The sequence below is a fragment of the Mus pahari genome, chromosome 10 (genome assembly GCF_900095145.1).
Source record: "Mus pahari chromosome 10, PAHARI_EIJ_v1.1, whole genome shotgun sequence".
Classification (NCBI taxonomy): Eukaryota; Metazoa; Chordata; class Mammalia; order Rodentia; family Muridae; genus Mus; species Mus pahari.
The window spans coordinates 96,530,634-96,557,761 of record NC_034599.1 but is presented as its reverse complement, the minus strand read 5'-3'; the positions used below and the strand labels follow the sequence as shown (position 1 = coordinate 96,557,761).

Here is a 27,128-nt window from a genome sequence, read left to right as displayed (position 1 = left end):
AAAAAAAAAAAAAAAGAATTATCAATACAAGAAAATTGCAAACATCACTTAATATATAGAATGGGTAAATAAGCACATATTGGGAATCAGAAGTTACAGTTTTCATATAATTATACTGGATATATATCAAACACTACACCTTAAGAAAGAAAAAATACCATCTTATGATAAATGATTAATTACAGTTATGTAGAACATGGGCAAATCTCCACAACAGAGGCTAAACAAATCCAACAAAACAGATGCAAGAGACTTTCTAACCCTGCCTCTGTAAGTGCCAAACCCAAGCACAACTCTGACAAGCTGTGGGGAGGAGAAACAGAAATAACGAGCATGAGGAAGGGCACACAGAATGAGTACTATCTGAGCATGGACAGTGGCTGCCCAAATGTTGGGTTGGCAGTTTCATTTAGCAGTGCATCCCTTTTTCTTGTTTACTACTTAAGGGGTCTGTGAACTGTGCAAGTTGTCGGGACTCACTCCGTAACTTAACATGAACGGTGCAAGAACGGTGATGCTCAAGGGAGTTCCCACATGTCACAAGGCAGCACAAAGCAGGGTCATCCTGACTCCAGAAGTCATAGCACTAAGACAGTGCTTTTCCTCTGCGTAAGGCTCATGGGGCAGAGCACTAATCAGAGGAAGGGATTTAAAACTGCAGGACTCTGCCATTGTAGAATACTAAAGGAGCCATTTTGATTTTCAGATTAGGGATATGCATCAGCCTAGAATAAAACGGTACTAGGTATCAATATTTATTTTCAGAATAATCTGCCCCTAAAATACACCTGGATTTCTTACTGCTGGGACCCAGGGTCTCCTCATGTCTGCAGGCCACTATCCTATTAGAGACCTGCCTCCACAACCTTCTTTTTTTAAAAAAAGCAAAGAATCACTGGGCAGTGCTGGCACAAGGCTTTAATCCCAGCACTAGGGAGGCAGAGGCAGGCAGATCTGAGTTCAAGGCCGGCGTGTTCTACAGAGCTACACAGAGAAAAGCTATCTCAGAAAAACAAACAAAACAAATAAAAAAACCCTAGGTGCTGGGCGTGGTGGCACACGCCTTTAATCCCAGCATTTGGGAGGAGGAGGCAGGTGAATTTCTGAGTTTGAGGCCAGCCTGGTCTGCAGAGTGAGTTCCAGAATAGCCAGGGCTACACAGAGAAACCCTGTCTCAAAAAACAAAAAACAAACAAACAAACAAACAAAACCCTAGGCAAAACAAAAACAAAAGTACTTTTTGTTTGAGGCAGGCCTTGAACTCACTGTGTTACCTAGACAAGTCTTGAATTTATGATCCTCCGCCTTGGCCTGAGTTACTGGGATTATAGGAAACACTACTAGGTGCAGCTAAAATGTCATTTCTTAACATTCTATAAGCAAACTATCAAAGATAAGTGGGCTCAAGGATACAGAAATCTCAGGCAATGACTTACTTCAACAGCTACTTGGAAGGCCAAAAGTCTTCCCCCCAAAAAAAGGTGGGGGGAAAAAATCTTGAGGATCTGAAAGAAGACTATCTGAATAGTCTTTGATTCATGAATAAATTTCATAAGGAGTTGGCCCTACTGCTCAGATCACATAGAGAAACACCACTCGTCTCCTTAAGGAGTGACTGAAAAGGCACACTAAGTCATCCAGAAAAGGCAGCAACACATTTGCTATTTTAAAGCTTACATAACCATTATATCAGACTATTTCATTTCAGAGTGCTATTCAGAGGTTAAGTCATCTGCCTAGAATTGTGTTCATGAGCAATACACAACTTGAAACCCAGAGTCCTAACTTCATATGATATAGCCACAGCTGTTATCTCAGCTCTGAGCACCCATTTATCAACATCTCTGGATGACTTTCTATTACAAACTTTAGTAGCAACGCACAATTTGGGGCTCTACCTTTATAAACCATAAAACCATTAGCACTTGTAACATTTCCTTCAAACCTTACCGTCACATCAAAGGATGGCTTAAAAAGCTTGTCCTTGGACAGAAACTTTGATGGTGTGTCCAGGTGTAAGGAGGGCTCCTTTGTAAGCGGCTGCCGTACTGGTGGAGAGGTGGGGTCCTGCCTGCTGTGCTGTGAGATGACAGTACGGAAGGCTTTACTCTGAAAGCGGTTCATGTCCAAAGGTGTAACCGCCTTTTTTCTGGGAATTTCCAAGTGTGTGTCAGGATGTGGTGAATCTGGATTTGAACTCATTCCATTTGGTATCTTAGTTTCTAATACTTGTTCTACAGATTGAAAATGAAAAAACAAAAACAAAAACAAAAACAAAAAAAACAAATGAGCCACTAATATGAGCTTTTTCTCTCGTATGAGGCAAAGTGACACTTCAGTATTTTGTTAGGCTTTACATATTGTCTCAGTATACTTTAAACCATAAAGTTATATTCCTACTGTCTAAGAAACAAACCAGATAAACCTGTTTTGAGACAGGTCTCACAGACCCTTACAGATATGCAGAACCTGTTGACTGACACTGCAACAGAACAGTGTCATCTACAAAGAGAAGACCACAATCATGGTTCAACAAAACAAAACAAAACAACATAGTTATTTTATGATTTTGTGTTGGGCTGCAGTCAAAGCCATCGTAGTAGGAATGCATCCCATAGAACATAGAACATAGGCTGGACACACCTGTAAGTGACCCCTCCTGCGTCAGCTTCACTAGTGTTCTTCAAGTATGGCTTTAGAGATGCACCACAAGTCCCTGACTCCAGAAGATATATTGAAATATACAGTGATAAATGGAGAGATGGCCCAGTGAGCAAAGTGCTTACTATGCAAGAATGAAGACCTGAATTAAGGTCTCCAGCATCCACAGGAGAGTTGGGTGCAGTGGTGAAGGCAGGCAGATGCCTGGAGCTCACTTAATCAGTGAGTTCCAGGTTTAGTGAGAGACCCTGACTCTAAAAACAAGATGGAACATGACAGAGAAAACACACCATGTTGACCTCTGGTCAGACATGCACACTCATACATCACATACACAAATATACTCACACATACACATATGTCTACATATGTGTGCATGAGTGTATGTGAACATGAATGTATATATTAAATCAGACACACACACTAAGTGAAACAAATAATTATAAACCCATTCACAATACAAAATAGTGTATTAACCTAGTCAAGACACAGTAAGAAGAAAATTCCCAAAACATGTCCTTAGAATTAAGTTTAGTTGGGCTGGTGAGATGGCTCAGTGGGTAAGAGCACCCGACTGCTCTTCCGAAGGCCCGGAGTTCAAATCCCAGCAACCACATGGTGGCTCACAACCATCCAGAACAAGATCTGACGCCCTCTTCTGGAGTGTCTGAAGACAGCTACAGTGTACTTACATATAAATAAATAAATCTTAAAAAAAAAAAAAAAGAATTAAGTTTAGTCAGAGTTTTGGAAAGCCTCGTGAGCTAGCCCTACCACTCAGTTCACTGCTGTGGCAGCGGAGCATGCCTTGGTGGCAGCTAACAGCTCTTGGGTGCTCCCAGGATACTGACTGGGCTCTGCAGCCTGTCCAGCAACACTACCCTTCAGAGGCTATTTGCATCCTCCCATCTCTGCCTTCTCCACTGTTATTCAACACTAAACAAAACACTTTTGACTATTTCATGCCACGCCCATTGCTATACAATAAAAGTAAAGAATTCACAAGACTTCCACAGTCCCTGCCTTTACAGTTCATAGTTTGGCAGAGACCAGAAAGCAAACCAGTCTCTCTAAGCAACAAGAATCCCACCGAAAGGAGAAAAGTGCAAGAGACAAGGCCATAACTGCTAAGTCAAAGAAGCCATCTATCCCAGAGAAAGGGGCATTCAAACTCAAGACGAAGGAAAAGAGCTGTGCTGGCTGGTTTACATCAGCAAGCCACAGGCTTGGGAAAAGGGAACCCTAACTGAGATCATGCCCACCAGATTGGCCTGTGCATGTTTTCTTGATTGATGATTGATTTGGGAGGGCCCACTTCACTGTGGGCAGTATGCCTCTGGGCAGGTGATCCCTGAAAGGTAGAGGAGAACAAGCTGAGCAAGCCATGAGGAATAAGCCAGTGAGCAGCACTCCTCCATGTCCTCAGCGTCGGTTTCTGGACTTACCTGGATAACAGACTACAGGCTGTAAACTGAAACCAATGCTTCCCTTCCTGAGCTGCTTTTGGCCACGGTTCCTTATCACAGCAATAGAAGAGTAACTAAGGCAGTAGCCCAGCAGTAAGTTCCTTGTGGGAACGTAAGGAGAACCCAGGTAAGCAGCAAGAGCATATTAGCTACAGCATGCTAGTGCAAGCTATGTAAGGCATTAACACTAACTGGGATAGAGGCTCACACCTTTCACAACACCGAAACTAGGCTATGTGTGCACTTTACTTTCAGGTCGTACTGACAAAATTTGGTACAGTACACACTACGCATCTGTGCTGAGAGACAAACACCCAACAAAGACTCACAGGACCCATCATAAACAATAGCAGAAACAAAAGACTGTGAGGGACCCTAAAGGCTTTTCCAGTCTCACACCCTCCTTACAGCTTCCCCTCTCACTTGGGGTCAAGACTACACAAGTTCCATTCTCTTCCGACAGGAACATTCTGGAGTAAAAAAATTCTCAGAAAAACAGCAGAACGTACTGACTGATGGTCACCTGACCCTCTGGAAAGTCCCAGGTAGAGTTCAAATGTGTGTCATGCTTACTAGCCAATAGATTTTAAGGTCAATATGCTTAGCCAATAAGTATGAACTGTAACCTTGCTGATGTAACCTGTGCCACTAAAAAGTATAAAAACTGCTTATAACAGCCATTCGGGGTCACCTTCTTGTCACTCGCCTTGAGGGACTAATTGAGGATTAACCCTGATGCACTTTTGCATTGATCTGCATTTCTGTGTTTCACTCGGGGGTTTTGAAGTAAGTACCACTGACTGAGGGTTGGGGTCTTACAAATGTTTCAAAGCAAGTCCTGGAACATTCATATTTCAGAAACCATCAAGTTGTAAAATACATAAAAAAACCGAGGACTTCTAACCTTGTTTAGGTGCATTGTCAACCAGAAAATGGTTTTCATCTGCTCTCTTCCCCGTTCTAGCAGTTTCTAAGAGCCATGAAATATTAACCGCCGGCAAACTCCATTTCTTTGCAGCTTCATATTTGGAACCTGTTGGTTCCTTCACTATAAGATGTGTGCTGGCGAGCATGCCTTTCTTTGCATTGGCTTTGCGAACAAAGAATTCTTGAACACTAAAATTTTACATGGAAATAAAGCAAATGAACACACGATTAGCCCATTTTTTAAAAATAGCATGGTTAATGTCACAGAAACATACTCTGGGTGGTAGCAGTGCACTAGCCTTTAATCCCAGGACTCTAGAGGCAAAAGTGGCCAGATCCGAGTTGGATCAAGGCCAAACTGGTCTACAGAGAGTACCAAAACAGTCAGGGTTACACAGAGAAGCCCTGTTGTGACACCACCCCTCAGAATGTTCACAGTGTTGATTAAAAACCATTATGCTCTTTATGCTCTTAACCTAAAAATATTCCCATTAAATATGAGGTTGGTTAATTGAAATGCATTGATACAGCTGATTTCTACTCTTTTTCAAACGCTACTACATAATGACCAATGAGAGAGGCTGAGCTACTGAAGGATTTTATAGGGAACTTTTAATTCCTTTATTTCCAAAGTGTTCCTTGCATCCCTTGCAAAGTGCTCCATTTGCATTTGTGGTTAAAAACAAGCAAGGTGGGGGGAAGGAGAGGGGGGAGAAGGAAGAGGAGGAGGCACTGAAGGGCACACACAGTGCTTAGAGAAGCACAATTCAGTAACAGTCCACATTGTCACCACCTTTCATGGTGACTAGGCCAATGGGGGAAAAAAAACAATGCCTGCCCAAAGGCTTGCAAGTTTGCCAGATATCCACCTAGCTATGTACACCCCGGTGCTTACCCATCAACCACACATACAAACAAAATCCTAGCCAAATGTAATTACATACTTTCCAAGTAAATCAAAACAAACAAAACATGATGCTGTTAGGGATGCCATAGTTGAGCAATTGCTTAGCATGTACAAGGCCCTCCACTCGTTGCCTAACACTGTGTGTGTGTGTGTGTGCGCGTGCGCGCTCACTCACAGGCAATAGATATACTGAAAATATTACATACCTTGCTCCAAGGTGGTTTGCTAAGAATACCAAGGAATCTCTTTCTGCTCCCACACACTGACTGAAGGAAATCACACAGTCCTCTAAAGGAGTCATTCCCGACATTACTGAGACTGGTGTGAAGAGGGGATTTGACTTGGGATCAAGTAATGTCTGGTTGTCTATACACATAACCTTTGAAAACAAAAGCAATAAAGCTACTATAAGAAACAAGTGGTTAAGAGAAGCTCAAGTTATAATAGTAGCAATTTTAGTTTAAAGAAAAAGGAATTTTACATAGACCTGAGTATGCTCATTCTTGGCATATTCCAAATGATATTTGAAGAAAAATACAGATACCAATTCTTCACATTTGCATATCAAAATCAGTAAGATGGATTACTACAGCAATTGGAAGCTACTTTAAAGAATACTGGTGCCATAGCCCTGTGATAGCAACTTCTTGATGTTAGTGTTAGGATCAATAAAAACAGGTTTGGGCCGGGCATGGTGGCGCACGCCTTTAATCCCAGCACTTGGGGGTGGGGGGGCCAGAGGCAGGCGGATTTCTGAGTTCGAGGGGCCAGTCTGGTCTACAGAATGAGTTCCAGGACAGCCAGGGCTACACAGAAAAACCATGTCTCAAAAAAAAACAAAGGAAAGAAATACAGGCTTTTAGATTCTTTAAAAGATATTTTATTTCTAATGTGTGAGAGTGTGGGTTTGTGCATGTAAGTGTAGCACCTGTACAAGCTACAAGTGTCAATCAAATCACCTGAAGCTAGTTACAGAATTAGATCAAGAAGCTAAAGATATTTAAATGTTTTAAACTACATGAGAAAGTATAGCTGGTGCATGTGAGGGGGCACACAGCAAAAGGAAAAAAGAGAGAGAGAGGTTAGAGGACTTGTGGGAGTTCTCTCTTCTACCAGGTTCTAGGGCTCACACTCGGGTGCTCAGGCTCCCACAGCTCGTGCCTCTATCCATTGGGCCATCCTGCTGCTCTCCCAGTCTTATATTTTAAAATTGCCTTTGCCCAAACCAAATGCCCATTTAGATAAACAGAACAGCCTCAAAAGTAAACATAAAGACTCTGGCAGCCAACACTCCTTCAATACAGACAGGGTTCTGACTGTCAGTTTCTTACCAGCCAAGTGTTTGTAACAACTTCTCCCACAGTTGCTTCTACCTCACATCCCAGCAGGGGAACCACAGCATAGTCAGCAACAATTCTGCTGGGAAGGGACACAATCTTGCCAGCATGCTCTCTTATGATGTCTACAATATTACATTTATTTTCAACACTAAAACCCAAAACAAGGAAACTCTTCTGGCTAAATAAGCCTTCCTCAGGAACTGTAGAGCCATCAAGGAGGCAATGACTGACAGACGACTTGCTTTCCTCTTGCACAGAAATGTGAGTGGAGTCATCACAGGGCCCAAGGTGAGTAGAACCACTGTAAGGCCCGACTTCAGGCTCTAGAGCTTCAGCTAGCTTAGCTTCAACTGGAAAAGAAAAGGCAAGTTTTCTATTTGACAATTACTAGACTTAAAGAGTTCATTCCCAGCCGGGCGTGGTGGCACACGCCTTTAATCCCAGCACCTGGGAGGTAGAGGCAGGCGGATTTCTGAGTTCGAGGCCAGCCTGGTCTACAGAGTGAGTTCCAGGACAGCCAGGGCTATACAGAGAAACCCTGTCCAAAAAACCAAAAAAAAAAAAAAAAAAAAAAAAAAAAAAAAAAAAAAAAAAAGAGTTTATTTCCCACCAGCCAAAAATCCACCAGCATGGGCTAGATCTAGGCTTCCCTAAACATATGTAGTAGATGTGCAATTTGATCTTCATGCAGGTCCCCTAACAACAGGAGTCAGGGCTGTCCTGAATCTGTTGCCTGTCTGTGGATCCCATCCCCCTAGCTGGGCTGCCTTGTCAGGCCTCACTGGGAGAAGATACACCAAGTGCAGCAGAGAGTTGATGTGTCATGACGGGGTGATTGGTGATCGGAGGGGGGAGAACCGGTCCCCATCTCACAGGAGACGGGGAAGGGGGAAAGGGGAGTAGGGGATATGGAGAGGACTGGGAGGAAAGGGATGGATATTGGGATGTACAGTGAATGATAGAAAGAAAAAAAGTTTATTTCCACAGGGTGTGGTTTAATCCCAATACTTGGGAAACAGAAGCAGGTGTATCTCTGTGAGTTTGAGGCCAAATTGGTTTACACAGCAATATCCAAACCAACCAAAGCTACACAGTGATTTTCTAGCAAAGACATGAATGTAAGAGTCTGATAATTTTAATACTTATAAAACTTAGGTTAAAATATACAGTGAAAGGAGACTCTGTATTCATCCCATCTTCAGGTTTATCCCAAATGCTAAGTATCACCAAATTCAAGCAGAGAACAACTGTCATGTCAATTCTAAGTATGAAACCAGCATAGAAAACCAAATTTCCTGAAAAAAAAATCACCGTCTAGTAAACATGTTTTTGTTTTGTTTTGTTTTGTTTTTGAGACAGGGTCCCTCTAGTCCTGGCTGGTCTGCAGCTTGTTCTGTAGCCCAGGTTGGCCTCAAGCTCCTTCTGCCTCTTTCTGCTTTGCAAGTGCTGAAACTCAAATGTGTACCACTGAATAGAATTAGAAAAATAATAAAAAAAATTGTTTCCCACAATTAAACAATTACAATTCAATAAGAACTGAAAAATGGCTGGGCAGTGGTGGCGCACACCTTTAATCCCAGCACTTGGGAGGCAGAGGTAAGCTTATTTCTAATTCAAGGCCAGCCTGGTCTACAAAGTGAGTTCCAGTACAGCCAGGGTTACAGAGAAACCCTGTCTCGAAAAACAACAACACCCCCAAAAAACCACACACATACAAAAAGAACTGAAAACTGGGGGCTGATGAGGTGGCTCAGAGTGTAAGAGCACTGACTGCTCTTCCAAAAATCCTGAGTTCAAATCCCAGCAACCACATGGCGGCTCACAACCATCCGTAATGAGATCTGATGCCCTCTTCTGGTGCATCTGAAGACAGCTACACTGTATATATAATAATATATAATAATAAATAAATCTTTGACCTGAGTGAACAGAAGTTCTAAATTCAATTCCCAACAACCACATGAAGGCTCACAACCATCTGTACCGTTACAGTACTCATATACATAAAATAAATAAAATCTTTAAAAAAAAAAAAAAAAAAAAAAGAACTGAAAACTATGTGTTTACAACTACAAAGTACATATACTTTATGTAAATTGAAGTAGACAGAGCCAGCCCTAGTGGAAGAGGCCTGAAAAACCAGCTACTCAGAAAGCTGAGGCAGGAGGACTCCAAGTTCAAAATCTAACTGCCTTATGGAGGAAGTCCAAGACCAAACTAAGCCTTAAAATTAAAAATAAAAAGAGAGTAACAGCTCAGTGATAGAGCCTATGCCTGGGTCATGCCTCAGCATTGCAATAAACAATGTAAACAAGTAAACAACCTAGACACAAAGGTCAAAGACTCATCTACAAACACATCTACACAGGACACAAACTATTAAACAAAAAACAGGAAGGACTTATGCTCTTCACACAGGGGTATGCTCTATTTTCATAAATAGGCAATACATGATAGTCACCACAAAATCCTATATTTTGATGTACCAAATAATACACTCTAAAAAAGTTAGTTCTAACTCTTTGTTGGTAATTTACCTTACTACACTGATGAAACCACTTGGGCAGCAGTACCAAGAACAGTACTGCAAGCAGGACAGACTTCCTTCCCACAGCCCAGTCACAGGCCTTTGTTACGAGCTTCTACCATTACACAGAGGCGCCAGAGAGACAGTCCAGAGGTTAGAAGGATGCGCAACCCTTACAAAGCACCTGAACTCTATCCCTAGTACCCACATTAGACACAGATGCCTGTAACTTAGCTCCATGAGGACCTCTGACCTCTGGCACCAACACACACACAAACATACACACCCCAAACAAAAACAGTTCATACTCAAGCATAGAACTACTGAGAGCATAATTCAATCATTTGGAGCCTGGTGGCCTTGCCTGGTTAGAAAGTTACAAATCTAAAACTTTTTGGAAATAAAATGTTCATAAAAATATGGCAGATATCATGCATTTATATACTGCTTCTTAACTATAAAAGCTAATCAACTATTCCTTACCCATCGTGGAGTCGTCATTTACATACTGAGCAAGCAGATCCTCGTCGGTTTGCTGAAGCTTTTCAGCAGGAACAACGTCGCTCTTAGAGAATGCGCCACTCTTTTCTCCACTCTTTTCTAAGACTGTCTGGTTTCCAGGTTGATCTGAAACTGGAATTCCAGCTGGCTGGTAGTTAGTGTGGATATATGACTCTTCAGGAAGTATATATCCTTTAATAAAACACTCCAGCAACCACTTTGCTCCCACTACATGAGGCCTACAAAAAGAGCACCGAGTTAGGCTCCAGTGTAGGTGAGGAAGATCGTCAATCATCAATCCACTGGCCATCACTCCCTCCCACAGTCCCACGCACAGACATGCAAAGCTAACCCAAACCATCCCAGTACCAAGTGCACTGAGCTGAAGACTGACAGGACCTGTGAGATAATTTGCTCCAGATCTGCCTCATGTCGTCATCATAATCTCCCACAATTACATGAGTTACATCTTCATTTAGTTGATTAAATCGAACTCCACCTCCACTGTTAATAAGCCTTCTCAGCTTATCCAGCTTTCTGCCACTAAAACCACAAAGATATATCTGCAAAGAAAACATTTGCTTTGGATTAACATACTCAAGCTTTTTTTTCCCTCAACAGAAACGAATTTAAAAGAAAACTGTATCCACTGTGTGTAAATAAGACACTTCATATATAGTCAACTATAGTCTACATCTAATCTGTACACACATACTAGCAGCTAGCTCCCCTCCATCCTCCAGTGCTGGACACCAAGTTTCAGCACCCATGTTTTCACAGTAAGTGCCTGACCCACTCACCCATCTCCTCAGCCTAAAATTGGTATTTTAACCACAGCACTGTCATCTCTCAGTAGAAACCTGAAGGAGGGTTGAGGCCACAGATGAATTATAGGACAAACTTCAACATCTTCTAAATGATGGTGCACAACTTGTTCAAAGATTTTCACTGTATGTGTGTACATACGAGTGCGCACATGCACAGGTGTCATAATACATATATGGAGGCCAGAGGACAACATGAGGGACTCAGTTCTCTCCTACCTTATGGTCCCAGGAATGGAACTCAGGTCATCAGGCTTGCTGGGTGGCAGAGCTATTTCTAACATACAAATAGCTCCTTAAACTGTAAAGGAGTGACTTCCTGCAGATGAGTCATTAGAGAAACGCTGCGGTTCTGCAGTTCGCTGTAAACTCAGGAGCACCCAGGCTTGCATGTTTTCAGTTGGTACTGACCGACCATACAACTCTGAGCAAACTCCTTAAGGCTCGGAGCCAACTCCTTCCTACATTATTTATTTTTCCTAAAATTTCTTTTCGACTTGAATTAACCAAAACAACAAATTCAGGAGCTGAGTACAATGCTTTGAAGAAACATGTATATAGGGATTTTAGATGTGAGGGTATATGCTTAAGCCGATTTAACTAACATTATTTTTTCACTTCTTTTAAAAATTTCAAAAAGGACAATCTATTTCCGCATGTCCCAACCCATCACCATCACTAGAATACATCCTAGCAAAAATTAGGAATCAAATACTTTCTACATAGAAAAACAATTCAAAGTTATATCTAGAACTAGTCTGTCCCAAGATCAAAGAAAAAAGATTACACAAAGTGTTGTTCTATCCTACCAGTAAGTTGATAAATCTTAGGAGGGATAAGGGAGACCTGGCCTTAACAATAAAACCTAACTGCCAGGCTGGTGAGATGGCTCAGCAGTTAAGAGCACTGACTGCTCTTCTGAAGGTCCTGAGTTCAAATCCCAGCAACCACCTGGTAGCTCACAACCATCCGTAATGAAATCTGACACCCTCTTCTGGAGTGTCTGAAGACAGCTACAGTGTACTTACATATAATGAATAAATAAATGTTTTAAAAAAAGAAAAACCAACAACCTAACTGCTTATTCTGAGGAGAAATGTGTGGCTTCTCACTCCACTACTAGCACTGTGTGGGGTGTGTGGATCTAAGTAAGTGACACTTCCATCACGGAGCTTCTATGCACACACTGAAAATAATCTTACAAATCAAATCCTTTTCTCTTTTTATTTCTGAGCACCGAATCCAAGGCCTTGTACACAATTAAGGCAGACTTTAAGGCCACAGTATTATCTAAGACTTTGAGAAAGCATATTATTGTATTTTAAATTTATATTTAAGTCTTGTATATATACATGTTTGGGCATGCCGCAAGTACACGCCACAGGACAGGATTAGGTTCATTCCTTCCACTACATGGGCTTCTAGGGACTGAGCACAGGCTATCAGGCTTAGCAACAAGCACTTTAGCCACAGTGCCCTAAAAAAAGGACTTTAATCATCTAAGTATTATCTTCAAGATAAGAACCACTTTATTCATGGGGATTAAGTTGCATTTTAAATAACATAATGTAACACGAAATGATTACCATCATTAATGTATTGTAAACAAATGATATGAATGAACATTTGTAAAGTAAGTGGTCAGATTTCAGAGCAAACTTAAGAATTCAGCAGAAGGGATGAAGCTACGGCCCAGGCAGACCCACAGGCACAGCATGTGTGTGCCAAGTGTCAGCTTCCTCATATAGAGCAAGGTTTGTTTACGCACATAAGGAGCAAGTCCAACTGTGAGGGGTCTTTGGAGTCAGGCTGAGGGTGTACAGATGTCTGGACCTCACTGTGTAGCCCAAGCTAGCCCTAAACTCAGGTCTCCAGATAATTTGTCCTTCTGACTTTGTTACATAATAAAGACATACCCGACAGCCATCTAATAAGTCTTCAGGAGCTTGAAACATACTGATGTCCAGATTTTCTAGGTTTTCAAGTGTACATTCGAGTTTGCTAGTAGTTGAACCAAACATTGTTTCATTTACACAGCTGCCATTTATGTTGGATATATGGCTGACATCTGCGAGCGTGTGACCTACAAATGTGAAAGGAAATGAAAATTTCTGAGGGAAAGGAGTCATTACATGCTTCCTAATAAATTAACTTTTCCTAGAAAGGGCTTAAGGGATAAAGCTACAAAAATTCAGAGATTTTTACTGAAAAAATAAAGTTTCATTCTTAAGGTGAAATTATATTTAATATTTCCTTAAAGTGGCTTATAGCCCATAAAGCTGGCTTTAAGATCCAAGGAGGAGAATTTTGCTAAATGGAACTTCCGAAATAAGGCCTCAGTATTGACTGAATATGCTAGGCTAGCTGACACATCAGAGTGGCATGTGGATGTAGGGCATGGCTGTCTCAGAACTCCTATGGAGTTCAAAGAACAAGACTATGTAATTGTTTCTCTCCTTCCACCTTTCCACGGATTCTGGGGCTTCAGGCTGTTGGTTTACATATCAAGTGATTTTAGCTGTTATACAATGAGATGTTTGGTTTAGTTTTGTTCTTGAAGCAGTCTCTCTCTATGGTCTATACCAGTGGTTCTCAATCTGTGGGTGGAGGCCCTTTAGGGGTCGAACAACTCTTTCACAGATGTCACCTAAGACCACCAGAAATCAGACATTTACATTACAATTCATAACAGTAGCAAAATTACAGTTATAGCGTAGCAACAAAATAATTTTATGGTTGGGGTCACCATAATACAAGGAACTGTATTAAAGGGTCACAGCATTAGGAAGGCTGAGAAGGACTGCCCTACCCAGATCAGGACCATGTGGAACCTGCCTCTGCCCGCAGCGCCGGCACTGAGGTTATACGCCACTGTACTTGGCCTTTTGTTTTCTGAGGCAGAGTCTCACCAAATCCAGGTTGGCTTTGAACTCTTTGTAGTAGCCAAAGAAGACTTTAAACTTCTGATCCCTCCATCTCCAACTCCCAAGTGCTGGTATTACAGGCATGTGCCACCACACCCAGCTTTATAATGCAGTAGTAGTAATCAAACTCAGGACTTCATGCAGGCTGAATTTTTATGTAATAATTTATAATCATTACAGTAAACCAATACAGAAAATATGGGCTGGGCATGGTAGACACGCTTTTAATCCCAGTGCTCAGAAAGTGGACTCAATCTCAATTTGAGGCCAGCTCAATGATCTGCCAGGGACCAGCCTTGGCACAGAGAGGGGTTCTGAGAGAAGGGGTGTCTGGGAGCAGCAAAAAGAACGACTCAAAGACAAATCATGGGTCCAAGCTGGCAGCCTCGGTTCTGCTGAGATGGCTTTCCAGACTGCTCCATCTCAATCTGCGCGTGCGTGCGTGTGCGTGTGCGTGTGAGCGCCTGCACTCTGCTCTGCACAGCCTTTTCTCACTATTCTAAAATCTCTCTGGTTGAGACAGTTCTCTCTGCTAGTAAAAATTCTAAAAGCTATCTGGATAGCTCATGGATTTTCTGACCATAGTCAGAAAAACTGCTATAAAAAATTATTTTATCTCCCTACCAAGTTGGAAAATTAAGAAAAATTCTTGCAGAGATGTTTTTTTTCTCCAGAGATCTCTAGATAGCTCAGCTCTGACTAGAGAAAATTCTAAAAAAGATCTGCTACTGCTTTCTGCTAGTTCGCGTCAGGTAGACCAAAAGCCCAGGTTTTATTTACATATCGATTTAGTTATTTATTCCAGGCTCCTTTTTAAAAATTATCCTATGAATCAGCATCCAGTGATTTTTTGATTCTTAGGAGACAACAAACACATTTTCTTTTAACATTGCAAAAAAATTCAGAGATCTGCTAGCCTCTTACACACAGATGCTAAACTAGCTAGGTGGGACCCCGACTGGAAATTATCATTTCAACCACACTTGGACCTAATCTTGCTGTGTCCCAGGAATCTGCCTTAATTTGTATCTGCCTGCCTTTGTATCTTTCTGTCAAGCAGGCTCATAGTGTAGCTATCTCTGTTCCTTTAGATTCGTGAAGCCCCTCGTAATTCATATTGCATCCTTCTATTTTCAAACTCATGTATTTAGAGTTCTTTCCTATATCCTTAAGGGCTGTCCTGAAGGTCCAAGACATAGCCACACTCTCTCCTGGACTCTGCAGTTTCTAATTATCATGGAATCATTAACGTTAACAGGGAGGACATTCTTCAGAAGGAAAGAATCCCCCACTGTTGGTGGGTCCAGAAAATATGTACATTATTACACAAGCAAGCCTTATTCCCACCAGCCATCAACACTTGAGGAGGCCTACACCGGGTCTTGTCCCAGGGGCAAGCACCAGGGCCATGCCGGGCTCAGCAATCTACAGAGGGAGTTTCAGGACAGCTAGGGCTACACAAAGAAACCCTGTCTTGAAAAATCAATTAACCAACCAAACAAATGTGTGTGTGTGTGGGGGGGGGGCGAATAACTCTTCCCTTATGCCCATACACTTTCTTAATCCACTCTTGTGTGAATTAGGATGTGAAAGAAAGCAATCTCTCATTCCAAAAGGCATACAAAAGAAGTTCTGGAAAGCTTTCTACACATGGCTAATTTGTTATTTAATTCTACCCAGAGGCACAGGGAGAAAATAAAGTCCCTACTATATTTCTATGGTCCTGTTAACAAATCAACCTCTTCACTTTTTCCTTGGTGTTTAAGACTGAGTTCCTGGGCTTGCAAGACAAAAGCTTTCCCACTAAGCTACATCCCTAGTCCATCAATTATCATGTGAACAAGTAATTGTTTATTTTAATCTCAAAGAGACTTACTTTCAGCATTGCTCTGAGCAGTGGGTGTTGAAGTATCAGGCACCATCTTTGCTTCTGTTCTGGGTTCAGCCTTGTATATAGATTCATCCTGACAAAAGCCTTTCTCAATACTGTCATGAAACCACTGCAGGGTCACACAGTGCACATTCCATCTCCTGGCACATTCGTATTTTTGTCCTGTGTTCATTACAAAAGAAATACAGAAATATATAGACTATATAGTTAGTTCATAGTAAAAATTTTTTTTTATTTTTATTTTTATTATTATTAATTATTTTATTTACATTTCAAATGCTATCCCTAAAGTTCCCTATACCCCCCCCCCCCGCTCCCCTACTCACCCATTCCCACTACTTGGCCCTGGCCTTCCCTGTGCTGGGTCATATAAAGTTTACAAGACCAAGGGGCCGTAAAATTTTTTTAAAACTCACTCCAAACAAAAATAATGATTAAAGCTTACCAGTAATTACATTTACCTTTAAGAATTGTTTATTACTTACTTAACGTGTCTGGGTGTTTTACCTGCATGTATGTCTGTGTACTACTTGCATGTCTGATGCCTGAGGAGGTTGAAGAGGGTGTTGGACACCTGAGCGCTGGAACTACAGAGAGTTGTGAGCTGCCGTGAGTGCTGGGTATCGGGCGAGGGTCCTCGGAAAGAGTACCCAGTCCTCTTAACCACTGAGCCAAGTTTCCAGCCAACCAGCTTTGGAAATAGGGTCTATTTTGTAGGCTTAGTTAGCCTGGGTACACTAGGTTGGACTTGTACTCACAGATCTGCCTGCCTATGCCTCCCAAGTACTGGGACTGAAGACACCATCATGCTCATCATTATTAATATGGTTTAATAAGAACATATAATACAACTGCAGACACCATAAATGTATGCAAATGTAATAAATACTAACTTTGACTAGACAGAGATGTAGTTCTGAATTCCTGATCTTCCTGCCTCCTCCCCCTCCTTTGACACCCCGCTCTATGGAGAACCTTTGGTACTCCATAAAATCAATGGAGCAGGGCCTGGTAGAGTCTATATTCTATAAGACAGGAAAATCATAAATCTTACAGCAGCATGGCAAACTTGACAAGAGTCTGTCTCCAACAGAAATCAAGACTAGAGATATAGCTCAGTGGAAAAGCACTTACGTAGCATAAGCAAGGCCCTAGGCTCAATCCCTCATACCTTAAAAAATAGTCAATAGATAAACAAACTGCCTTTAGATTGAGAAAAGCCACAGCAACGGTCCTCTCATAATCATTACACGCTTCTTATCAAGGTAGCTTAGGAAAACAGCATAAACACAAAAGGAGTTACTAGATAAAACTCCAGCAAGACTCTTCTCGTATATTTGTACAAACCCTAACCCTGATTTTAGGAGTATTAGCAAAACTATTCCCTAGAATAAATTTTTGAAATATCAAAAACAGCAATAATTTTAAAGAGTTTCTCAATAGTAAAACTTTTTATATTTTTACTTATCTCATAATTTGGAAGTAATCTCGAAGTTAGAAACTCTACTTCATAGACTAGTTGGAAAATGTGGTAGATCACTTGCCCAACACTCGGGAACTCTACCCTTACCACTCAACCCCACCCCAATCCTAACACGGTAATATAAACCAATTCATCCCACTAAGTGCTTAATCAAGCTTCTGAAGTCAGTCATGAGAGAGAACACCACTCAGCTATACATATCTGCTTGGCTGTGAAGAGTTTTGTTTTATTCATCAAGGTCTAAAAGACAGGTAGTGAACATCACAGGCAACTTTTGATATTTTATATTTATTCCATATCCTGGACAATCACAAGGACAGTTCCTTAATTATTCTACACTGTGACCCAAACTATCTTTGCAAGAATTTAAAAGGTAAAAAAAAAAAAAACAGATAAACTAAGGCACTGACATATCATAACACAAGGTAGTCTACAGAGAATTAGTGCTTAAACAGTACTTGCATGCTCAACTACATCTAAGGCATGTTTACCTTTTGGTTCTTGCACAATGAGGTGTGTACACTCATTCATCTTCAACTGTCCCATGTACTGGCCTCCGTGCTTAGCCGTGAGTTGCTGGACTGTCTTTCTGTGTATACCATTTAAGCCAGTCACACAGATAATGCAACCAAGAAAAATAGGACACTTAAAGTCTTCCATGTTTACATCAGTGTATTTGGTTATTTTTCTGGAGAAAAGTAAAAAAAAAGAGAGACAACTGAGCCCGAGTGCTCGGACCGTGCTAGTCCCCACCGCTCTCCCTGACTGCTCAGCTGCTATTCTTTGGGATTTATAGACATTTTTCAGAAAGGAAAACTGACACTGAGGATTACACTAACTGCTCATCTAGCTCAGTCCCAAGTCTCGAATAAAAACTTGTATTTCGGCAAGTCTCAAGACTATGTTAAAGAAAGCACTATTAACTCCTAAGTCCTTGGTAATAGCCGGGGAGCATTTGGCAGAATTGTAAGGCTGGATCTGTACTTAAAAACCTAGTGTTTACACAGGTTGTCTGGTATAAAATAGACACATTCTTCCATTATTCTTGAAAAGTAAAAGTAATGCTTTTTGGCAGAGCACCAACAATACTATGGCTATTTTGTTGCCACGATAAATAGGCGTGCTAAACTTCATTAGGCTGGTACTAACTAGGAAATGTACCGAGTACATGCTGAATAATGTTGAAATAAGTGCAGAAAAATGCCACAGAATGCAGATATAATTCAGATACCCGGATTTATTACTATAAACTCAATTTTAGGGAAAACAGAAGTGTACCTCTAAACTACATAAGGTAAACTGTTATCCTGTTCTGATCTCTACATACGTCTAATGTCCAGCCCAGTGCACAAAATAGGCTCGATTAGCACTGAAAGATCACCTCTCAGCAGATGGCTTGCACATATGTATATTTACTCTGACCTCTACTCCTCTCTGTACCTCCACCCTACCCGGGAGGGAGCAGAGCTGCCAAAGCGGGTATTTTATTCTCCATCTTAATATCGGGGCACAGTACTACACAGTGCAACACAGATGCTACACTGAATTATTTTAGATGTATTTGATGCAGAAAAGAATTTCATTATCAAAGCATTTGCCCTCTACGCACAGCTGAATCTATGGCCCATCTTCCCTACTGTCACTGGAGAAATGAACAGACCCTATTTTGTTTCTCAGTAACAAATCGAGATATCATAAAGCTTCCCCATGAAAACCCAACAATGTCAAAACTATTCAAATGCATCATTTTTCAAATAGACAAAGCATATGAGTGTGCCTTACTTTTCTTGTGACTTCTCCCAAAGTGTTTTTATCCATGAAGGAAGCAAAATAGGCTTCTTCAGATTAGCAGCAACTAAGTACTTTTTGCTCCCAACTTCTCCTGCAATGAGGTGGGTGACTGATACATTAAGGTCTCTGTACACTCGTCCACCCATCATTTGTACGTATTTATGAACTTCTTCCTATAGACCCAAAAGAAAATATGTTAATGCTGGGAGAAAACAATTCTTCTATTTTAAAAAAAATCCCATAATTTTTTTTAAAAAAAATTTATGTGTATGAATGTTTCGCCTGAGTGTATGTCTATACATTATGTGCATGCCTTGGAGATCACAAGATCAGATAGATCTCCTGAAACTGGACGTTCAAATGGTTGTGAGATATCTAGCAGGTACTGGGAACCAAATCCAGGTCCTCTATAAGAAGAGCAATAAGTGCTCTTAACCGCTGAGCCATCTCTCTAGCCCCCCATAAGTATCATTTACTGTTGCTAGACTGAACATACAAATGTTTTTTTACTACTACAAAAAATAAGTAATTAATTACTTTTGGAAAGATGTGTATCAATTTTAAATTTAAAAATCACTCTTTGTAGGCTGGTGATGTAGCTCAGTAGTAGAATGCTTGCCTACCATGCACAAGGCTCTGGGCTCAATCACAGCCTTCCCCCTAAAAACAAAAAAACAAAAAACCTGAACAGAACTGTTTTCTTCAACAGTCACATACTTTTTAACAATACTTTCTCATCAACCACATTTATAACAATGTGGTCTTGTGGATTAATATTGCTAATGACATCATAGCCTTCTTAAGTTTAAGCACCCTCAGTGACAGTTACCTACAGAAACACTTTCAGGTAGAATTATTATCATTAATAAGTGACCTTATTTATTCTTTTAAATTCCATAATTCAAAACTATGTTGCTTCTGATTACATTTTTTTCCCAAGACAGGGCATCTCTATGTAGCCTTAGCTATCCTGGCCTTAGACCATGCCAACCTTGAACTTAGAAACACTTGCCTTTGTCTCTCCAGTGCTAGGATTAAAGGCACCAGTCACTTTGCTTTTCTTTTTTGTTTTCTTTTCTTTCTTTCTTTTTTTTTTTTTTGAGACAGGTCTTACTAACATGTAGCCATATTTGACCTGGAATTCACTAATCTGCCTTTTTCTACCTTCCAAGAGTTGGGGATTAAAGGCATGCACTACAACACCCAGATTAGAATCCTTTCTTCCTTTCTTTAAAGACTTTCTGTTCTGCAAAAATTAAATGATTTAAAACAAAGCTCACTGACTGAAGAAAAAAAGTAACTTTTCTTTTAAATCAAAACAAAGCACTTAACCAGTGTCTCTACAATCATACTCCACTTTTCCCAGGGACGGGAAGGTTACATGTAGGTAACATTATGCAGGCTAAGCAGGTTGTATTTATCTAGGATTATATATGTATATACATTTATGCATATAACAATGAAAAAAGATTATAAATTTGAAAACTTGAAAAAAAGCAAGGAATGTTGTAGGAGAGGATTTGGAGGGAAGAAAAGGAATGAGGAAATAATGTAATTATATAATAATCTTTTAAAAAAAAATACCACTGGGAGCTATGCACAAGTCTGCTAGCTGTGAAGCCCATGTGTGAGGTCTGCTGTGAAGCCCATGTGTGAGGTCTGCTGTGAAGCCCATGTGTGAGGTCTGCTAGCTGTGAAGCCCATGTGTGAGGTCTGCTAGCTGTGAAGCCCATGTGTGAGGTCTGCTAGCTGTGAANGCTGTGAAGCCCATGTGTGAGGTCTGCTAGCTGTGAAGCCCATGTGTGAGGTCTGCTAGCTGTGAAGCCCATGTGTGAGGTCTGCTAGCTGTGAACCCCATGTGTAAAGGTCTGCTAGCTGTTGAGCCCTGAGAAAAGTCAGGTGGGGGGCCAGCCCTGCTACTTTCAGTGCTTACCCGTTTGTCTTTATCCAGGCTTGTACAGGATACAGTTATGTCAGACATTATCATGTTGTAGACTGGATGCTCAGCTCTTGGGACACACTGCTGGTGGCGCATACAAAACATGACTACTTGAGGACCAACAATCCTGCAGCCAAGCTTTAACAAGTTTGGGACAAAAATCACGAAATTAAACTTGGAACATTTATTAATTACTCACAGAAGCTAATGGCTACTGCAGAAAACCATGAAATGTTAGAAGAAAAAAACTATCATATAATTTCTCAAGCAAGCATTAAATAAACATGCATCCTCAAAACAAAACCAAAAGAGCTTTCATAACCGCCACCAAAATTTCAATCACTTAAAACAAACTTCGTCATCATCTTCGTCGTCTTCTTCTTCTTCTTCTTCTTCTTCTTATTATTATTATTATTATTATATTTTAAAAAGTTAAGAGCAAAGAAAACAAAAAACAAACAACAACAACAACAACAAAACCCAAAAAAGTTAAGAGCACTTATTGTCCTTACAAAGGACCTAGGTTTGGTTCCCAGTACCCTAATCAGTAGCTCACAGCCTGTAACTTCAATTCTAAGGGACCCAATACCCTCTTCTGACCCCCAAGGGTATCAAGTATGCATGTGGTGCACCAATATACATGAAGGTAAAACTCTTAAAACATAAAATAATAACTGTATTTTGAAGATTTACTTTTATTATTTTAAATTATATGTAAGTATGTATGTATGTGTGTGTGTATGTTGTATATGTGTCCTTATGTAGGTATATACACATTTTGTACAGATAAATCTGGAGGTCGGAGGTACTGGATCCCTCTAGAACTGGCATTATAAGCAGTCATGAGCCACCTAACATGGGTGCTGTGGTCAGATCCCTTGAAGAGCAGTATGTGCCCTGAACCACTAGGGCATCTTTCCCAAGAAATACAATCTTAATGCAATAATCTTACGCTCTAACAATTGAGAAACATTCAAGTATGCATTTCAAACAAAGCACCAGCCAATAAAGCAGCTCAGATGTCTAAGAACCCCAAGCCCAGAGAATCCCAAGGTACTCGTAGCACTCATGATAGTTTTCATGAAGAATGAGACCCTACACACATGCACGCACACACACAGACACATCACACACAAGCACATGTACACACAGATAAAAAGAGAGGGTGAAAGAGCAAATAAGTATTCTAGAAACAGCAAACCTGTTTAAGGTGATCAAAAACAGTGCCACTGAATCGGTCACAGATATAAAGTGATTTGTCATTCTCTTTTATCTTCAATGCTTCCTCATCTGTAATAATCTGAAGATAATCTTCTGATTGTAATTCCTTTATTGACTGAAAGAAAAAACAAGTAAGAATGTAATAGAAATTAGTACCCTAAATTTCAGTCCTACCAAGTGCTAAGAGCTAATTTCAAACCCTGCCCTTTCCTTATTAAATAAAGCACTGCTTCTCACCTATACCCATGCAGAAGCCTCTGAACTGGTCTCCTCTCTTAAATGTATTCTTCACAAAGTTAGTAATCCTTTTAAAGAAACCACCCAGGAGCTGAGCAGAGGGTTTAGTGGATAAAAATGCTTGCAGTGTAAGCATGGGCATCTGAGTTTGGCCCCATGTAAAAAGCCTAGTGTGGAGGCATGGACTCATAATCCCAACACTGGGCGGTGGGGTGGGTGCCAGAGACCGGAGCCCACCAGATCCCTGGCCAACCAGTCTAGCAAATCAGTGGGCTCTACAACAGTGAGAATTTTATCTCAAAAAATAAGTTGGAGAGAAACTGAGGAATATAGCAGAAATGAACCTCTGGACAAAAAGAAAGGGCACATGGATCAGTCCCAATTCTTTTTTCCCCCTATACAGGGTTTCTTTGTGTAGCTTTGGTTGTCCTGGAACTCAACTCTGTAGTCCAGGCTGGCCTCGATTTCATCTATCTGCCTCCCAAGTGATGGGATTAAATAAAGATGCATCACCACCATTTTTTTTTTATCAAAGACTACAAAACCATAAAATTTAGCCCTCACTTATCTCCCAAGTCTCATCTTTTACATCCACCTCCCTGGCTGATTCCAGTCATCCCCAAACCCTATACCTGGAAGAAACTAGTGACCTCACTAAGAGGTTCTGCTTCTGGTCCTACTACAGGGGATGCTCTTTTCTTAAGTTTTCATTTGAAGTGATTCTTCACTTCAGTAAGGTCTGCTTCACTGCCACTTCCTAGAGATACCTTTCTAGATACCATGGTGGGTTTGCTTTGCAGCACTGGGAACTAAACCCAGGTTTTTATGCACACTATACAACTACCACTAAGCAACATTCCCATGGTCACCCTGCTTTCTAACTACACTCTCTCTACCACTGGAATACATTTTATGAAGGAAAAAAATGGTTCTTTTGTAAATGTACATAGTTTTATTTCTTCCCTGTGAGAAGGAATGTTTTGGGTCTGTTAGATGGCTCATCAGGTAAAAGGCCTGCCATTCAGCCTGAGAACCTCGAGGTAAAAGGAGAACCAACTTCTTCAAGTTGTCCTCTGACACCTACACATGTACTGTGGTATGCAGATACTGTTCTGAATGCACCCACATACACACCCATGCATACCATCCCTACACACCCACTCAAATGAACATTCCATGATGTACTTTGTTTACAAGCATATCCGGATACCTAGTACCTTATACAAGGCCCTGGACCCAGTTAATACTGGGTAAAAAGCCAGAGTTGATTTCCTAAGAGGATCACTGAAATGCAGTAGGACTTTCTACTTTCTTCCTAGGCCTCCAGATACTAACTAATAATAAAACAGAAAGCAGAATTTCTCTTGTATTCCTTTTAGAATGAGTGATTGCTTTCTTCAACATCCCAATTCACATAAGAGGGGATTAAGAACACTAGTGCATAATCTTAAGAGAAATAGTTTTTTTAAAAAAATTCTTTGTATTTTTGTATATATGTGCATGCATTTCTAATAGATTCCCAAGCTACAGGACATGTGTGGAAAGTAAAAAAACAACTGAAGTTGGCGTTCTCCACCTTTATGGTCTTTGGATTAAAATCTATTTCATTGAAAGTCAGACTTCAGAAGGCTCACAAGGACCCACACGACCTCTCTAGCATTCCATAATACTCTTACCCACCTCTGATTCTGTACACTAACTATCATACTAACCTAGACACACACACGCCTCATTCCCAGGGCCCTGCATATTAATGTCTCCTCTCACTGAACCTTCTACTAGCTATCCACCCACATTTACTTAAATATCTCCACCATAAGGCCTACCTTGACCACACTCAGTTTTAAGCTATAACCTTTCCATGTCTTTCTCCACAACAAACATCCTCTGGAAAACCTTAAATTGTTTTGGTTTTTTCTTTTTCATTTTCCCACGGTACTAGACCCCTTAGAACACATGACATAGGTACTAGGTGTGGGGTACACACCTGTAATCTCAGCACGCAGGAATCTGAGGCAGAAGGACAGAGTTCCAGATCAGTCTGGGCTACACAGTGAGATTCAGTCTCAACTCTTTCTTTTTTTTTTTTTTTTTTTTTTTGGTTTTTCGAGACAGGGTTTCTCTGTATAGCTCTGGCTGTCCTGGAACTCACTCTGTAGACCAGGCTGGCCTCGAACTCAGAAATCCGCCTGCCTCTGCCTCCCGAGTGCTGGGATTAAAGGCCTGCGCCACCAGGCCCGGCTCAGTCTCAACTCTTTCACTGTCCCCATACTATGTAGTTTCTTGCTTATCACCTGATTAATACCGATTTCCTGTTCTATGTATGCTGAAAGAGGAGATATTTGCTTGTTCTGATCATTAGTGTACCCCAAGTATTATGCTAGAGGAAAACCTGTCAGATGACGGACACTCAATTGATGGTTGCTAAGTGAGTGAACTTAAAAGAAAATAAAACAGCTACCTTCTCAAACCTGAATATGCACTGGGACTTTTGTTTAAAATGCATATTCTAATTGTCAAACGTGGATTGGGGCCCCAAGGCTCTGCATTTCTAATAGATTCCCAAACTACAACAACATTACTAGGGTTTGTGAATGGCAAAGCTCAAAACTACCCCCATCATTCATGAATATGTATGTGTGTATGAGAGACAGGAAGAGAGAGCGCAAGCAATGAACCAAAACTATTGCATTGTGACTCAGTTTTTCAGTGCTCAAAGGATCAATGGGGTTAGTAGACAAAACAACTCAAGAGCTCCAAGTCAGAGGACTGAGAAGATGGCTCAGCCACACCCACAGGCACAGATGGGGGTTGTGGTGGTGGGGAGAACAAACTGTAGGTCAACATTCAATTGTCATAATGAATTTCAATCCTCCCAAAAAACATAATGGTAAACTTGCATGAACTAAAAATTATATAGCAGTGATTTATCTGTACTAAGCACATGCAATAGCAAAATACCATTAAAATATCTACTTCTAAGACATAAAATCCAACAAATCAAAAACATTTAAAACCTGAAAATGAGCTCAAGTATCAAATAAGATATAGCCATTAATTCTTACCTCAAGAGCTTTAAAAAAACATTCTGAATTGTCCGAAGACTTTAAAAACTTCACAAGAAACGGCTCTTGGTCACTTCTGGACATAGCTGAACTGTAAGAATAAGGCAGTCAATAAGAACGAAAGTCAATCAGGGAATTAAATGTTCAAGTCAACTATTTTTATAGGTTTTTTTTTTTTCTCTCTCTCTTTTGAGACAAGCCCTGGCTGTCCTGGAATTCGCTCTGTAGACTAGGTCAGCCTGGCACGCAAGAGATCCGCAGGTCTCACTGGTGCCGGCAAAAAAGGGAGCGCGCCACTACCACCCGGCCTGCAAATCAACTATTTTCTTATGCAGACAAGAATGCCTAAGAAGCAGGGCGTGGTGGCGCACGCCTTTGATCCCAGCACTTGGGAGGTAGAGGTTCGAGGCCAGCCTGATCTACAGAGTGAGTTCCAGGGCAGTCAAGGCTACACAGAGAAACCCTGTCTCGAACCCTCCCCAAAACAACAACAACAACAAAAGAATGCCTAGGAAATAGCTATCTGGCTTGGTTCGTCAATTCATTCAAGATGTTTACAAAGGGCCCCAGAAGGTGGGCAGAGTCGAAGGAAAAAAAAAAAGTACACGGATCCTTGCAAACGTGAGAACAAAATGAAAGTTCCTGATTGAATGTTCAATCAGGAATGTTCCCGAGTCCCTGGGTTTGGTCCTCGATCACTGTTCACTTGCACGGGGCTTAAAGACGCCGCTGCGGCTGGGACTGCTGGTACCCACGGCCCGCAAGGTTTGCTCCTAAGTTAACGAACTCTGAACGCAAGCAGCCACCATGCAAGGCCGTGCACGCTCGCCCGAAAGGCCCAGGCGGCCGTCCCAGCTCCCAGGGAAAGGGACCGTCCAGGCCGCGGCTCCCCGGGGATCTGAGGCCCACCCGCCGGTTACGAGAGGCGCGAAGGCCGCAAGAGGCGCCGGGCGGCCACGCCGGCCGAGAGGAGCCGAAGCTCGCTCACCTAGGTGGAGCCCGAGGGCCCACGGGCACCAAGTCGGGGGGCGCGCGGCCGGCAGGACGGCGGCTGGGGTCGGGCGCCAGCCCGGCGCGCAGCCCCCGCCCTCGGCGGCGCCCCCAGCCCGGAGCTAACGCTGCACAACCCGGAAGGGCCGAGACCGGGAACCGACTTTCGCGCCAAGCGAGCGGGCGCGACACCTCTTCCGGAGGAAGTGGCGTCATCGGGTCCCACCCCCACCCCCGCTCTCGGAAGCGGAGCGGTCGGAAGAGGGCGGGCCTTGTGCACGCTTTCCCGAGATGCTCTGGCATCTGTGGATCGGGTTGGCGGCAGCGGTTTTGGCCGCGGCGCAGCTCTCGTGGTCCGTGGCCCGGGAGCTACGGGCTGCCGGACCGATCAGCCTTAAGTCCAGAATGTGCAGAAGTGGGGCGGGGGCTCCAAC

At 41.7% G+C, this 27,128-nt stretch overlaps 1 protein-coding gene across 2 annotated transcripts in view; it reads right to left on the bottom strand.

Annotated features, from left to right (window-relative positions):
* The window catches only part of Topbp1 (DNA topoisomerase II binding protein 1), a 47,971-nt gene extending 21,130 nt beyond the window's left edge, over nucleotides 1-26,841 (bottom strand). The window contains exons 1-14 of one of the 2 annotated variants that reach the window (XM_021207172.2): nucleotides 26,693-26,841; nucleotides 25,705-25,795; nucleotides 22,383-22,517; nucleotides 21,176-21,319; nucleotides 19,234-19,415; nucleotides 17,943-18,139; nucleotides 15,954-16,130; nucleotides 13,070-13,236; nucleotides 10,729-10,892; nucleotides 10,312-10,568; nucleotides 7,293-7,651; nucleotides 6,168-6,340; nucleotides 5,032-5,243; nucleotides 1,951-2,234 (exon numbers count right to left, since the gene is read on the bottom strand). In XM_021207172.2, the coding sequence (XP_021062831.1) occupies nucleotides 1,951-2,234; nucleotides 5,032-5,243; nucleotides 6,168-6,340; nucleotides 7,293-7,651; nucleotides 10,312-10,568; nucleotides 10,729-10,892; nucleotides 13,070-13,236; nucleotides 15,954-16,130; nucleotides 17,943-18,139; nucleotides 19,234-19,415; nucleotides 21,176-21,319; nucleotides 22,383-22,517; nucleotides 25,705-25,788 (2,535 nt within the window). In that variant the 5' untranslated portion in view covers nucleotides 25,789-25,795; nucleotides 26,693-26,841. Of the gene's footprint in view, nucleotides 1-1,950; nucleotides 2,235-5,031; nucleotides 5,244-6,167; nucleotides 6,341-7,292; nucleotides 7,652-10,311; nucleotides 10,569-10,728; nucleotides 10,893-13,069; nucleotides 13,237-15,953; nucleotides 16,131-17,942; nucleotides 18,140-19,233; nucleotides 19,416-19,779; nucleotides 19,860-21,175; nucleotides 21,320-22,382; nucleotides 22,518-25,704; nucleotides 25,796-26,692 lie in introns of those variants that run through there. The other variant, XM_029543459.1, reaches the window with a different exon arrangement.
* Between the last annotated feature and the right edge of the window lie 287 nt (nucleotides 26,842-27,128).